Source organism: Gymnogyps californianus, chromosome 4 (assembly GCF_018139145.2).
Source record: "Gymnogyps californianus isolate 813 chromosome 4, ASM1813914v2, whole genome shotgun sequence".
Lineage (NCBI taxonomy): Eukaryota > Metazoa > Chordata > Aves > Accipitriformes > Cathartidae > Gymnogyps > Gymnogyps californianus.
In genome coordinates, this window is record NC_059474.1 from 26,523,408 (window position 1) to 26,539,910 (window position 16,503).

Below are 16,503 nucleotides of genomic sequence, written 5' to 3' on the forward strand. Positions count from 1 at the left end.
AGAATGGGTGAAGCTGTCTTTCCAGGGATGTGTGTCTCAAAGGTGGATGAGTTCAGCTCAAATCGCAGCGTTTTCACTTAAGTTGTTTGTATATTTTCATGCCATTTTTCAGAACTGAGTATCTCTGAGGTTTTTGCTCCTCTATTTATTTAATTGAAATTCGAAAATGCGTTAGCAAGTTGTTGGAGAGGAGAGAGACAAGCAGACAGCAATCACGTAATCCTTGTTTTCTTAGAAATTCAAGCAACTAGTGCAATCACCTTATTTCTGTGGTTAGTCTGATCCTTAGGGAAAAATCTTTCCAAACAAACAGCGTATTCAGCTACATAATGCACATGATCGAGACGCTGCTGTTGAAACTGGGCGGAGAGAAAACAAAACAGATTTCTACTTGCATTTAAACCATATTTTATATTACAACACCATTGAGAGGGATGGAGGCACTTGTCACAGCTATTGTTTGTCTTTCTGAAGTTAGTTGCACTTTAAAGGTGTTTTTTCCCCACCTGTCACACCAGAGGCAGAACTAGAAACTGCCAGGAACGACTTGTACAACAAAGCGGCATAAAGGTACGATCATCTATATTTGATGTAGAATCAAATAAAGCTCCGAGGAATTAGAGACAAAGGTAAGCTTACAGGCCTAAATGTTTGAAGTTCAATTTCTGCATCAAGATCAAGACAGGCTTATTCTACCCTGTAGATTTGAGGCATTTAATCTCACGGCAGCCACTTCAGAGGCTTCCCGTTGGACAGGGTATAAAGTCAGCTGTGACAAGTTGATGTTAGACTTAGGATTTATTGAGACAGGGACGGACACCGATGGGGCGTGAGGGATGTGCAGCGTGAATGCACGGCCTGATGCTAATGCAATGGGTAGAGCCCTCCCTCTTTAGCCATCCTCACTCATAAAATGGTCCCCGTCAACTTTGCAGCTGGAATTAAATCCAGAGGGGAATCCAGAGTTCATTTTGACACTGGATTAACAGTGAAACTTGTCTGTTCTTGGATTTTTAGCCATGAGGTTTTCTGCCAAAGCAGATGTGTGTTACATCTAACAATTTAAATGAAGTATTGTTCATCAATTACACATTAAGGTTAAGACCTTAAAACCTTTCACTACGTGGTGCAGAGTGTTTGGGTGATCACCCAGCATGAACGTGGCCCTTTCTCCTGAAGGGAATGGAAATTATTAAACTCGGAGCAGCAAGTTAAACTTAGCGAGCTGCAGCACGGAAAGAGAGAGGCTCTGACTCATCTACTCTGCAAACAACCGCATGAGACTGCAGTTTCACTTTTTGATGTGGTCTCGTTACAGAAGTATATGCCAGCTGAATTATCACAATGAAATACTATTCCTTCCACCTGGCTAAGCACTTGGTAATTTTACTTGAGGTTCTGGGGGAGGCGAGCTGAAGCTGCTTCAGTGGGCGTCGTACTCATAGTTCAAGCAATAAATAAGTCCTTAGTGCCTTCAGGGAGGAGCTAAGCTCTCCCACCCACTCTCTTTATCCCCTTCATGGAGGAGAAAAGGGAGGTGCATGCAGAAAGGACTAGGTCTTGTCCTCTGACATCCACACACATAAGAAACCGTTCAAGGAGACTGCAGTCAAATAAGGAGGCCTCTGATGTCTTTGTCTAACAAACAGACAATGTTTGGTATATAAAATGTTTGGTGAGATTAGGGCACACTCCTGTGTTTTATCAGAACGATGTAATGAGAGAAGAGGGAGAAGCTCTCAGATGCATAGTCCTTCCTTTGATAGCAGATGAATGTCACTCTCCCTTACTGCTTGCATCTGTAGATCACTGTGCTGCACCACTGCTATGACTTGGGAATGCTTTTAATTATAAAGTATGTCCAGTATGCAGTTACAAATGATATTAATTTTGGCATCTTTGTTAGCTATACCAAGAAGCAACTAATGACAGTCACTGGGCTCTGCCTACTGGACACCTCCCCTGTTCTGTGGTCTCCAGCCCTGTTGGGAGGGGATGCAGCACATCGTCCTACAGCAAACAGTGTTCTCTCCCTTTAACATTCACTAGTCCTTAAGCAAAACTTCTCCTGGAGTATTCCGTGGACAGGGATTTCAGGACAAAAAATATTTCACTGAAAAGTTTGTCATCGGCATTCCCAGCATTTGTCACCCTGCCCTTCACAGATAAATGCCATTGGGAAGCCAGTGAGATGCCATTGGGCTCAAGGTGACCAAAAATTGGCTGTTTCACACAAATTAAAGTGACCGGAAAGTTTTTGACTCAGACAGCCTGATCAATTGCAAGTGTACAACTCCAAGTCTGAAGATAAGACGAGACCTCTTGGCCGTGTAATCTCACTCCTCTTCTGAATTTTAAATGCTGGTTCCTACCTATGATGAGGACAAACACCACCATATAAATAAAACCACTAGATAACTCTGTGAAAGTCTGAGTCCTGCACTAACAAGCATTTGGCTACTGGGTCCTTTTAACTCCCACTTAATAGGAGATAACAGGTCCTGTTCAACTTGAGCCTGACCATGCTCCCATTTAAAAGAAGTTAAGGTCTTCCTTATCCTATACCACAGAACACAAATATGACACCCCAAAATAGGGACAGATCATCTGATCAAAGGACATATGAAAGCTTTATCTTTGCCAGGGAGCTAATTGCCTGAAACAAAGAGATGTACTCTGGACTGGATTAGGCCAGAAGTAAGGCAAAGCTTACTGTGGAGTAAGCTGCTTGGTTAAAATACCTCTGGGTGAATGCTCTTGCTTTTTGATGAAGTGTGAAGTCATTTACACCTTTTTACCTTGTGTTTTGCTGAGTAGGAGTGTGTATGCATGGGAAGTTACCATGGAATAAATTACATGCTGTAAATTCACACTGTCAATTAATTTCTTCATGTGCCCATGCTTTTAGACAGAGGAACACCCTGTTTCTGGATGGTGGGTGAGGAGAGGAGTGAGGAAGATACGTTGTCAAAACAAAGCTGCTTCTATGCATATGTAGTAGGAAAATCAAGTGGCTGAGAAACCTTATGGCTACAAACCGTGTGCCTGCAGGCTTTCCCATGGTCTTGGTCATCTCAGGTTGACTCAAAGGCAGCACACTGGGTCTGCCCTGGAGAACCGCAAGGGGAAGGGACCACTGGCAGAAAAGGGAGTTGGAGTGTTCAAGGTGGCATCTTCAACTTAGGTGCCAACACCCCAATTAAAATTGGTAGGCACACAAAGCCCTTCTTCAGGGTTTTGTAGCCACAAAAAGAAGAACAAGAAAAAAGATTATTGCTTGCTTCTGCAGGACCAGGTGGGGAAATTTTGTGGAAGAAGAAAAAAGCTGAACTTGCTTCAGTGCTTATTGTATGGTTGGAAGTGTAGAGATAGGCATGCGCCCAGATCTTTGGCCCAGGAAGCCTTTCTTTGCTTTCTGCACTCACATTGGACTTGGCTGTGCTCTGCCCATAGGAGTATTACCACGTATTCCATCACTGGATTTTTCAGCTTAATTTTGCTGCTTAATTTCCTTCAGGAGCCTTCAGAGGTCTATTTTTCCTCAGGCTCCCTGGTGGAAAGGAGGCAGGTAGCCACACTTCCATTCAGGTTGGGATGAGTAAGTCCAGTGATGGGGATGTGAGCAAGGGGCCGGGGGAGGCTGGGAAGCTTCTGGGCATGGGAGCTGCTGGCAGCACCCACCGCACCGCTGCCCTAGTCCAGCTTTTGCAGCCACTGTCACAGAAAACCAAGGCAATTGTTTTGTATTTTTTTTTAAAGTTACCTTCTTTGGGTAACATTAAGTACTGAGGTTAGTGCTGGGTGTTAAAATACTCTCCTGGTTCTAGAGTTTTTTTGCAGGGGCTCAGATAAGGTGGGGGAGCCGCTTGCGCTTGGCGCCGATTGGCGAGCGAGCTGAAGTAAACTACGCAGCTTAACCACAGGGGCCTGTTTTCTTTCTGCGCCGGAAACACCTGCCAAAAAGGCTGCGTTCACTCAGGCTGTACGAAGAAAAGCCCCAAATGAAACTTCCATCCATGTAGCAACAGGTCAGAAGGTGATATTCGGTACACCGGTTTAAACTCAAGGCAGCTCACTGTGTCGTTTCACCAGGTGCATGGCAAAGATAGAGGCGCGGGGCGGCAGGCTTCTGTGAAAAGCATTTTTCGCAACAGGCTGGGCGCTGCCAGCTCACTGGGAGGTGCATTTCGCCTACTGGCCGAAAAGAATTTGGGAATAATTAATAAACTGCAACAGAACGATTGTGTGTGATTCGTACCCTATACTGCAAGGCACTGGCCTCGGAGCTGCTGGCCCCAGCGTGGAGGCACGGCACTGTGGTCCAACCGGCCCAGGACGTAATGTGTGAGCACCTCTTCCCCAAGCACCGCCGCTGTGGAGGGGATGGTGTGTGCTGGGTCTGCACCCACCCCGGTCCTCCAGCAACAGAGGTGCTGCAGCCCTGCCGCGGGGTGAGCTGGACGCTCTGTGCCCCAAAAAGGGGTACCACGTCCTCTGCCGAAACGGTGACCTTGCACTTCTGTAATTTGAAGGGATAGCTTCGTGGTGCTTCATGAGGAGGAGCAGTTAGCTGCTTTTGTCCCCTCTGAACTCTTTGACATGTGGTTTGCATGACAAAAGCCCAGGGCAGGTCACAGCCCGAGCGCAGGAACATGCAAGCCCTGCACCCGTGCCTAGCAAAGTGCAGCCCGCAGAGGAGGGGCAGCCTGTAATGCCTGATCAGACAAGCAGTTAAACGTTTTTGCCTCCTCCTCCTTTCGGCAGCTACCCACTGCACACGATTCACTGCTTGTGCCCCGCTTGTCAGCATTTCTCCTTCAACAAAATGGAGGCTTGCCAAGCTGGGGCACATTTAAATGCCAAGATCTGGGAAAACGTCGTCCTGCCTCTTTTAAACTTTGCTAAAATGGGCCCAGTAAAAGCACAGGCAGCTTTTGGCAAGCTGCCTAAATCTGGTATGTTTCCTATGCATACTGTTTGTCCAATAAGCAGGTCTAAGTTCTAGCACTGGGGACCCTGGTGGGGACAATACCTGTGGCCCATGAAAGCCATCCCTTGAGTCTTGCAAGCCCAGCTGGGTCTGACAGCTCTTAACCCTCCAAGTGTCATCTCCTACTCACACCTCTGGGCAGATGCATGGATGCCTGGATGAACGAATGCATGGATGAACACTGTGAATCCACATAAGGACGCACAGATGGATATTGGTCTGCAGTGCACTGAGCTCACTGGTTCCTTCCTGACCATGAAAGCAGCATGTGATCTGCGTGGCTGCAGCAGGGCCTGGAGTGCTATACACTATCACTTGGTCTCACCCCTTGTTCCCTTCAGGTGTCTGTACGGGTGACTGCAGTTAGCAAGTCTTGCAGAAAGTGATGGCTCTGAGGGCTGAGCATGCTTGAGGCAGGAGGATGGCATCGGCTTACAAGCTACCGTATCCTGAACAGCTCACACTGCTGCTTGTTGTGAGCACCACCCAGTGCAGAGCAGCTCTCAGGACTCAGTGGATGTGTCTCCTAAACATCTTTTAGCATTTTGGTTTGTAGTCGGTGGGCTTTTGTGAAGCTGCCAAAGTATGCCAAAAGGGTGCAGTCTGGGCACTTGCAGAACTCACTTTGTGAACTATGTGGTGAGGGCCAGAAACGCTTGTGGAAGAACTAGCCTTTGGCAATCATCTCATGTCCAGGCATGAAAAGACCAGGGATCAGCTGAGAGTTAAAACTTAAATATCCATTGAATAAAGAATATCTTTATTAAAAAAACAGAAGAAGAAAAAAAAGCCAACAGAAAATGCCCTGACAGTAATGTTACCTCAGTGGCGGAAAGGTAGACACATCCATATATTCAGAGTTGGAAGAGATACTGTAACAGGAACAAGATGCTCCAGTGGGTTGCTGGAGCTCTACAGACAACATGCATTGCCTCTGTTCCTCCCATGCTTGTGAAGTTCACCTTATTGTTAAATTTCCCTCAGACATTGCACACAGGGTATACCGGTCACTAATATTATATGTGCTGGTTTATTCTATTGCACGACCATCAACAGTGCATTTTCAGTAAAATCCTCTATGATTTTTGCTGTTTAACCCCCTAAAGGCTTTCATTCCAAAGGTTAGTATCAAACAAACTGTAAAACATGTCTGTAGTGTGAGGACATGAGAGCTCGCACTGCCAAGCAGCTGGGGGTGAGAGGATGGGGTGTGCCATAAAGTGATGAGGCAGCTAATGCTACAGCATGCTGTCGTGAAAGCCAAGCTGAGATGCGAGACTGTTCCAAATTGACCTAGTCTTAAAGTAAATCTGAGTTTCTGAAGGAATGAGGGCAATGTGCCAGGAAGTAAAGAACTGAGTAAATCTGAACGAGTGGCTTGTACTGGATATTGGGGTCCAGCCTACATAATGCTGTTGGAATTTGTAGCTAAAGAGTATTAGATATCTTTATAAATACTCAATGCAGAATGCATGTGTGAAATAACACGAAAGGCTTTAATAATTTTAAGGTCTGGGCTCTCCAAGTCCAAACTTCTAGGATATGGTGTCAAAGGCTTGATCTCCATAAGGAGTTTGTGTGCTACCTCCAGTCTTTACATTAGTTTACCTTGACTTTTTGAGGATCATGTTTACATATGATTTTGCCCCACTCTGCTACAGACTGAGCCTGGAAAGAAGAAACAAGTATCTATCAGTAAAGTATCTATCTGGTCACATTGCTAGCGTAAAGCAAGGTTAAATTCATCTACGTTGTCACTTGATTCCCCTTCATTAGGAAGTGGCTGCATTTAAGTGCAGTTGTGCCCAATGTATTACAGAATTTTTTAGACTGTGATGCAAAGCTTCACCCCTGTGATGTGCACAATGCTTAGCAACGCGGCAGGGAAAGCTCCTTGGAAGTTTTAACAATACATCAGTTAAATTCGTGTAATTTCCCTTCCCTTGCCTGGCTTTGTTATCCAGGAGTTGTTGCTGCAGTAACTTAGCCTTGGGACATGCAGCAATTAAAACTATGGGTGGTTGCACTGTCCAAAGATAGTGCCCCAGGAAGACTACTTCACAGAGGTGTTTTTAGGATGAAATTTGATGAAAACATTTTGGCAGGAGAACCAACCTATGCCATTTTCTTACTTGGCCTCAGCTGGGTCAGTACAGCTTTTTGTAGATCTACACGATAAAGTTAATCTGATTATTTTAAATATACGTTTGTTTCTATATTTGCTTCAGGTTTAGCCAAGCAAAGCGTACTAGCTGAGGGAGATGGCACAGAGAGGGAATCAACAGTGGTGGACAAGAAAGGGCTTATGGTAAGCTGGTATTGCTGCCGGGAAAACACTTGTGAACCTGTAAGTGCAGCACAGCCTTAAGCAGGAGCTCTTTTCCCTGTTGGCAGAAAAGTAACCATTGCCATTTGGAACGGCTTACAGAGCTGACGAGGAACCACTGTGGGACAGCTGCTCTGCACAGTGCCATTCAGCCGATTTTTGAGTTCCTCCTCCACGCAGTTCTTCCCTGCTCGCTTGGCATCACGGAGATTATCACTGGGGACACCCAGAGAGGCCCTCCTCACTTTCAGCCAGCTATAGTGAGCTCTACATTCTCTCTCATCCCATCTCTTAGGTGAACTGTAATTACATCAATATAGAGAGACAGCACATTTCTATCTTTGAGATTCTTAGTGTGAAGCCGTCACTGTTACTACCATGAATACCCTGGTTTCTGTCTGAGACAGGCCAACATCCCCTTCCCTCTCACAAAATTAAGGAGCAGTAAAATAAGAGCATTTACCATCATTGTAGCTGAAAGCACTCTTCTCACAGCCTTGAAAAGATTATCAATTCACACTTGGATTTTACAGAGACCTGCTGGGTAGGGATGGAATGAACTTTCAACTGCACACCCGAGGACAGACTCAGGGTTGCCGTTTCCCATGCTGTCTTGGTTACTGCAGCCTGCTACGCTTCTGTGATGTAAATCAGTGCTTTTCTGGTAGCACAAGGGACAGTAAAACAGGTCCTCCAGCCACTTTCCTCCAACCTGTCATTGCCACATACCAGCCCCTGAGTTTCAGGGTGAAAGAGCAGTCAAGGACTCCATGTGTGATCACACAGCATAAGGCTGAGCAGTCATGCCCACAAACACTTGGGCCTGTGCAGTCAGTTCCATCCCCACCATCACGCACAAAGCAGAATCCTGCTTCTCCTTCCCTAACAAATCCCTTTTCCCTCTTGAGTAGAACATTTGCGACCCCAAGAACCCCCCTGCATTCTCACAATAAACCAAAGTCCTCCCCCTCACTCCTGAAGCAACCCTTCTCCCTGCCTGCCCTCAACAACCAAGGCCGGGGAGCCAAACTCTTCCTTCTCTCTCTCATCACCCAGCTTAAGACCTCTGCTTCCTCTGGCACGCTTTTCATGTGGATATTTTAACTAAACCGATTACCTTGCAGTCACAGAGAAAGTTCTAGCCACTCTGACATACCACTTCACATTCATGAATATGAGCAAGATGACTGGGACTCAGTGTCAGCATCACAGTGTGCTAATTCTGCAACAGCTTGTAGTAAAGCTGTAGAAGAGGAGCTACCAAACATATGTCAGGGAATTAACAGATTGTTGTCTACTATCACAGCTCTGTCTTTGCAGTGTGCTCTGCATGGAGAGCCGAGCAAGAACTTTCTGTAACTAGAGATCCTCTTGGAAACTAGATTGGGTACTGAAAACTGCAGCAGGATGCTGGCTCTTTTCTGTATACCTAATTGTCACCTAGGTAGCTCCTGAAGATGCTGATGTGATGTACAGGGGATGCCATTACTTCAAACACCCTCATTATGAAAGGTGACACTCAACCTTCTTATGATCCTGCTTCTCAGATACTAGTTATTTAATCTGTATTAAGAGTCCTCCTTTAACAAGTGGTCCAATTACAGAATGAGGGTTGTGTTAGCTATCTCTTATTTTATATTCTCTGCTACAAAGGATCCTTTGAACTGAGCAGGGTCATCTTTGATGTGTTAGCCACATTTCAATTAAGGCTACTTTTGGTCAGTATCTGGGTTTGATACATCCTTTGAAGAGGGATCAGCAAAGGATCCTAAGAATCATCAAGGGGAAGGCTTCTATAGGTAAGGAGACTGAGACTGCAGCAGCAACAGCTGAGGTTAGGTGCAGCTGCTATGGAACTGCAACTTGGACAACAGGGTCAACTTCCCTGCGGGTGTCACATTCAGTTAGCAGCTAAATTCCCTCCACACTCACAGCTCCAATCACCAACCATCAGCTAGCTTTACTTCTCATTACATTAGACAGTAAAATGGATGCACGCTTGTATCAAGTTAGCTTGTCACCACTGTGATGAATAGCCTTTGACCAGGGCGTAACAGAAAGACTAGAGAAGTTCTTGAAAGAAAATGCAGTTTAATGTAAGGTCACACAAGGTCAAAATACAAACAAACATGCTGAACAGCATGCACATTGACCCACAAGTGACAGCAGTTTTAAAACCATGACACTCCATTCTCAAAACCATCCCAGGTGGGAAAAGTCACCTTGTACTAGTTACTCCCCTTCTCTGTAACTTTACAGAGCACTGAAACTTTATTCTGTATAAAGTATAACATTTCGGCATTGCAGAAGATACCCCTTACTATGGAAGCCCAACAGACAGATGGAAGTATGTTGTCTTCAGGATCTTCACCACCACCACCTTGCTATTCTCTTAACAGCTTCATCAGAATACCCATGAGATACTGCTGTTACAACAGTCCCCAGCCAGAATGAATGCACACCATACTGGTTTGGAGGAAGTCCAGCAAGCCCAAGAGCATAGTGGAAGACAGTGAGGAACTCCCTCTTTGTCACAGCCATACTGTCTGAGTGCACGAAGAGAGGGCCCTCTCCTTTTGGCCGTGCTGCCACATAGATACGGAGAGCTTCAACAGGACATACCCACATCTCTTTAGATAATCTCAGTTGGATCAAATACCTCTCCTGGCCCATATGAGATGTATGCAAACAAACGTTTGCTCTGCCTTCAGTCAGCTGGAGGTCACTCAAGTACAGGAGCTCTGGCTGTGCCATATTTTGGTGATTTGTCACCATCTCTTCTACACGTAGTGCGCCAAAAAAAGCTACAGTAAACATGGCATGGAACAATACACACTCATAAGGAGAGCTACACACAGATTCCAGAGTCCCCAGGAGAGATCTTAACACTTCAATAGTTACAGGAGAGTATTTATCACTTGAAGGACCAGTCCTATGTTTCAACTTTGATATCATGTGAGAGATAACAGGATCTTGAAGAGGATCAGTATGATCTACTATTCTGGAGATGAAGGACAGTCCTTCCATATACATTATTATTTTTGTGGGAGGCAGATCCTGAGACTCCATGACAGCCAAGAAGCCTCTCACTTGATCCACTGGAACTGGCCAGACTACAGACAGAGCCATGCCTTCTCTAAATGCAATTAAATTCTTCAGGCCCTCATGGTAGACCTGCCATAAGTGGCTATCTCTTGAGTCCTCCAGTAGGAGCAGAGCCTTCAGGGCCCAAGGGATGCTTCTCAGGAACCTGTCTGAGTTCATCTGCTGAAAGAAATCCACATTAACAATGGCAAGCAAGGTAATCTCATCAAGAGTAAGCAGATGTAAGTTTCCTCCCTTTCAACATGCTTCAGCTTTTGCTTGACCTTCTCTGAAAAAAGCCTGTCCCTTGCATTTTTATGACTCTCACCTGCACAGGTTCCAACAGCCAGAACACAGGAAAAGAATTAAATTCTCAAAAAACATAAAAACCCAGTGATTCCTCTCTTTAAAGCAACACCTCAAGCCTGGTGACAGACCCAGCACACTACAGCAAGGTTTCTGCAAACCCAAACCTCCATCAAGGGGCACAAGGAGTTGAGAGTAACAAAGCTACACAATAGCAATAGATTCAGCAGCACACACAGGTCCCAGAAGTCTTCCAGCACAGAGGTCAGATCCCACAGAAGAACCTAACAAGCCTCTGCCAACCTCCCCCACCACACAGCCGACCCACCAGCTTGTCCCCTGCTGCCATCCTCCACTCCACTAGGACCCCACGATCCGGCACAGCCACCCAGACCACGTGGCAGCCACCCCATACCCGGCTCCCACCACAGTAGTGCCAGGAGCGCCCAAAAGGGTGAATGGGCGGCGGACAGCTCGACCTCGCTGCTCTGCATCGCCAACAAAATGGCACCAGCGCAACCGAACGCAGGAAGCACAAGTTCTCTACGGTTTCCTCCATGCTGCCTTTTTATAGCCTGGCCCTTACTTCTAACCAATCGGAGTGTGCCCCGCCCGCCCTCGCTCCTCTCTTACCCAATCGCGAAGCGAGCCGCGTGGCGCTGCGCCCCGCCCCGCCCGGCGGCGGAGCCTGTGCCTGAGGGGCGGAGCGGGGGCGGCAGGTCCGCCTCAGTGGGGCCGCCCAGGGGCCTGGGCGGGAATCTCCCGGACGGTGGCATTTCCCTGCCTGGCGATAAACGGCCCTTTATCGCCTTCATTGTGCTGCAGCTGGGGGCTAAGGAGGAGCCGGTGATGACAGAGGGTGTGCCCGCGGGTGCCCCTCCGCTGCGTGACTTAACCTCCTTGGCCCTCGTCGTGTTCTTTCTCCCCCGCCTCAAACCCGCGCCATTTTGTTACTAAAATGGGACAGCCTGCAGCAGGCGGAGGTACAAACACGGTATGGGACCGGATGAGGGCCAGGAGTAACGGTCAAATCTTGAGGGAGAGGAAGCTCCCGGGGACGGCAGTTGCCGGGGTCCCTGCACAGCTTTGTTCAAAGGGAGAGCAGGGGCAGCTGGTGCCCTGTGCGGCCAGGAGCCCGCGGGGTACCAGGCCACCCTCTCCCCAGGGCAAGTGGGCTCTGTGAAGGCACCCCAAAGGAGATGAGGGCACACAGGAAAATACCAAGCCAAAAGCTCAAGCTGTCGGCTGCGGAGCCTGCTTGCTTTATTTTGTCTTGGGATTCAGCAGGGCTAGCTGCTGTGGAAGGGTGGCTATCTCATCAAACGGTGCACAAAACATCTAGGCGTGTTATCTGTAATTAACAGCAGAGGATGACCGATGAGTAATTCAGCATGGAGCCAGCTGCCACCAGCTATTCTCTATGGGAAGCTTTCTGGAAGCCGCACCTTGGAGACCCTGGGAGAACAACGGTAATGCAAGCAATTCTCTCTCCTTTTAGCCTTATCAGTAAATCCGTTCGTATTTCAGGCCTTGGCAGAAGACAGCGTAAGAAACGCCTGTAAGTTTCACGCCCTTCAGTTCGCAGGCCGGGCCCGCCTCCTCGCCCTCTTCGCGGCGGCGCCGCCCCTGGCTAACGGCCGCTTCACACCCGCCGCCGCTCCCCGCCGGCCGCCGCGCTGCGAGGGGCCCGGCCCAGCCAGGGCGAGCGCGGGACCGCGTCGGGCGGGCAACCAATGGCAGCGCTCCGCATCGCCGGGGCTGCTCCGAGTACCCAATCGGAGGAGGGCGTTGCGAGCGTCTCGGCGGCTATAAAAGGGCCCGGGGTGGGGGCGCGCCCGCAGGCGCCGTCGTGCCGTGCGGGGGTGGGCGAACGCAGCGTTTGTACTGCTGCCATGTCCTGCAGCGCTAGCGCTCCGGCCGGGCCTCCCGCCGCGCCCTTCTGGGAGATGCTGGCGCTGCTGGCCCGGGAGCCGGGCATGGAGTGGCTGGAGCTGGGCCTTGCGGGGCAACCAGCCATCTTCTCGCATCGCAGCCAAGGAGCAGCGTGTAGGACCGAGGCGGTGGTGCACCCCGGCGGCTCCCGGCAGTGCGGGGAGCGTGGCGCGGCGGTGACTGGTAAGTGCGGACCATGCTCTGTGGCGGGGCTGCCAGCACGTGCGGCGGTGGCGGCTCAGCGCCTGCCCCTCGCCGTGGCCGGGGACTGGCCTCTGGCTCTGGGCAGGGGGCGAGCGGATCGCTGGTGGCCGTGGCTCCCGTCGGGCGGCCTTTCCTTGGTTTTGCTCGAGTTCTTGTGTGAGGCCGGAGCTTTTGGAGGGAGGCCTCGAGGGAGTTCCCCTGCCTGGGCTGGGAAATACGCTGCCTTCTGGCGGGAGTGTGCTGTGTTCCCTTTGCAGTTGTAATTTCTGTAAGCCGTACCAGGAAGGCTTGGTTTTAAAATTGCTTTTTGCTTCTCTTCTCTGTTACTACTCCACAAACTTCTAAATTCCCAGAGTGTTACCAGATCTAGTGCCTGAAATGGGCCTGGTATGTTGCTTGTAGTTTTCCATTTGAAAAATATCTCAGCCCTCTAACAGCTCTGGGTGTAGCTGTGTGTGACTTCTCTTCAGTCAGATAAACTAGCAGAGCATTGTCTAGCAGTGTATTGCACTGAGGAACACTATCTTTATTGCTGCTTAAGTGGCATGCTTGTGCCCTTTGTCAACATGTGCTAACATGGATCCTCTCTTGTAGGAAGGAAGTTTAGTTGTCCTCGGAAACATTCCTTGGGATGTTGGCCTCTGAAGACTTTGTCATTGTTGGAGTGCTCAGGGGATAGTAGGCTTTGGCAAGCCTACCTCGAAGGACTGAAGAAATTCCTTGTCTTTAGGAAAAGCATGGGAATGCCTGCAGCCTGGCCAATTCCAGAGGACCAAGTTAGAGGGTTTTTGGCTGTGGAATCTCTTTATTCATCCTCAAAGACATTGATGTATGTGGCGGCACTGTCTTATTTATCAAAATTAACTGGTAACCCTGATCCTCTGGAAGATCCTATAACCCATTGCATGGTGATAGGGTTGAAACGTCGAGCGGGCATCCTGAGGGATAAATACTTGCCTATAACAATTGAGGTGTTGCGATCTCTCCTAGGAGCTCTGGAGTCTGTATGCATAACTCGTTATGAATGCTTACTGTTTCGTGCATTATTTACTGTAGCTTTTTTTGGGGCACTTCGAATAGGAGAGATGGTGGCAAAGCACCGGAATGTACTGCAGCCTGAGCTGCTGTACCTGAGTGACCTCCAGCTGATGGAGAGGAGAGTGGTATTTTGTCTGCATAACTCTCCTGTGGCTCAGGAGAGACATGTCATCAGCCTTGGGCTGTCTGGAGAGCCATGGGTGTGCCCGGTTCTGGCCCTCCGGAGCTATGTGACAGTTCGTTCACAGCTAGAAGGGCCACTCTTTATGCACTCTGATAATACAACTGTAACGAAGAGGGAGTTCCTGACTGTTCTCCGATGGGCCCTGCGGCTGTTGGGGCTGTCGCCGGAGCAGTACGGCGTGCATTCCTTCTGGCTGGGGACTGCTGTAACTGCTGTGCGCTGCGGGTATCCTGGGGAAGACATCACTCGCCTGGCAAGATGGCCTTGTATGATCCCAGAGAGATCATAGCCATGGAGACCAACGGGGAAAGTAGAAGCTAATGAGTTACCTTCTTTCTGTAGAGTTGGCTTTTAACTGTATAGTTTCTAGTCTTCGGCAGTAATTTAGTATTAACACCTGTAATGAATTTTCTATCTCACAGTGGGGTGATCTCTGGAGTTCACTTGCAGTTGCTGCTTGTGCTGTCTGTAGTCTTGAAGATGGGGGAGTGTCAAACCTGCTGTGCGTGGACTCTGTCTGTCTTGACAGAGCAAGTCTGCAGACAGTTTTATCTTGTATAGTGTGAGTTAATAAAAGTTTCCTTTTTAAAAACAGCCTCTGGCCTCTGCCTACTAGTAATATTATTGCTCTTTACCTGGAAGAAATTGTAGTTGGCTTTGAGAGCAATGAATGATGAGCAGACTCTGAAGTTTTAAAGGAAAACTCTTGAGAATTTAAGGTAGTCATTGTAAAACAGGAGGTAGTTAAACTGTAGTATCTTTTGGCATAGCTGTACACTTTTTAACACCAACATGTCACTAAGGTCAAAAGGGAAATACAAGCTATATTATTAGCCCAATAGCAGACACTAAAGGATGAGCTTTTTAAAACATTGATATTCATAAGATGTTCAAAGTGATATCTTGTACTGTTTAAATGGGGGACAGCAGCTTTTCTATTCAGCAAACTCTGCCTCTGAAAATTTCATTTAATCCTCTAGACCCAATTCCCTCTGAGCATAATTAGCCTAATCAGTATTTTAAATAGCAGAAATAGCACATGGTTCACTTAACAGTTAATGATTTCCTTAGGATGTGATACTTGCTGTCCTTAATTCAATCTGGTCTTTTTTTTGCCTGAATTTTAAGTTACTTTTTAAAATCGAGGAGTTTTCAACCATAATCATAAAGTACAATGGCTCGAGTACTTCTAATTTTGTAATTATAACATTTGTAGTACTTTGATAGCATGTGGTGGAATATATTTTTCACCATATGGCTGGACTGGGAAGGGAGTTGGTGAGTCAGTCCCCTGGCTGAGAACTGTGGTGAGCAAGCCTTTTGATCACCCGTATTACTATCACTGCTCCAAACCTGGACCATGATTATTGCTAAGCAGGCTAAGTTTTGTATCTTACTCTGCCCTATGCCCTTTTCTAACAAAACTATGGGTTACAGAAGTGTGGGAGCTAGCTGAAATTTAATGCTGGCTTGATCTCCATGTGGATAATTAGCTGTGATTTCTGAGACTTCTGATTAGTAGAAATTAACACTGTCTGTGTAGGGCGGCACCAATCTGCTACTCTTTACTATGAGGGTGGTGTTGTGTTCACTGTGGGAATTAACTACAGTGCAGCAAGACTTCCATCGTTATGACAGTATCTGAGATTTTTGTTTTAACTGCAGTTCAGCTAAAAGCTATCTCTTTTCACTGAGTGGCTTTGTTCACTAGACATGCTTGTTTGTATAGTAATTCCTGTTTCTGTGCATGAAATCTAAATGTAAATAGAGCTAAGGTGATGCAAATGTAGCATCTACCCAGGAACTTACCCTGAGGTGCCCACCAGCTGCTGCTGGTTAGGCTGAGCAGACACTTGGAACATACCTGGATACGGAACTGCTTTGTGGAAGCTCTGATGGATTTTAGCTGTCCCCTGTGTACGTGATGTGTCTGCTTGCTGGCTTGTGCTGTACCCAGGCTTGCCAGCTTCTAGTACTGTCTGTTGCCTTGCTGTGAAAGGTCTGTGTATTGGCTATATGTGGCATGGTTTTGGTAGTGCGGGCAGGGGGGACTGCAGGGGTGGCCTCTGTAGGAAGAGGTAAGGGGCTGCCCAGTTCATATTTTTGTTTCCCAGTAGCCAAATATTTTAATTGGCAATAAATTAATTCTTCCCAAGTTGAGTCTGTTTTACCTGTGACAGTAATTAAATGGTGTCCATGTCTTTAGCCCTCTGTACAAGTAGATCAAAGTAGCTGCGCCATTGTTACAGACCTGGGAGGTATAAAATGAACACAGTACAAAACCAGCTCAGTGGATGTGCCTGACCATTTAACTCCCTGCTAGGGACTCTCCCATTTAATTGATCACAGCAATAAATTGTGCTTCCCAAATGGGGAGACAAGAAAGCCTTGCAAATATTTTTAGAGTGTAAACGGATGTTCTAGTAAGACAGGAATGGC

General features: G+C 47.6%; 1 protein-coding gene across 1 annotated transcript; it reads right to left on the reverse strand.

Moving 5' to 3' along the window:
- Positions 1 to 9,476: 9,476 nt before the first annotated feature.
- Positions 9,477 to 11,128, reverse strand: LOC127016288 (uncharacterized). The gene is made up of 2 exons (XM_050896700.1): positions 11,035 to 11,128; positions 9,477 to 10,583 (listed from the first exon to the last, which is right to left on the reverse strand). Exons 1-2 carry the CDS (start codon positions 11,053 to 11,055, stop codon positions 9,684 to 9,686), a joined length of 921 nt encoding a protein of 306 aa, XP_050752657.1. The 5' UTR covers positions 11,056 to 11,128; the 3' UTR covers positions 9,477 to 9,683.
- Positions 11,129 to 16,503: the final 5,375 nt, after the last annotated feature.

Excerpts from the sequence above, each read along its gene's own strand:
- LOC127016288 (XM_050896700.1), bottom strand. The coding sequence starts at position 11,055 with ATGGCAGCAGGGGACAAGCTG. Across the intron at positions 10,584-11,034 it reads TGGCAGCAGGGGACAAGCTG|CAGATGAACTCAGACAGGTT; the intron begins GTGGGTCGGCTG and ends GATTTCTTTCAG.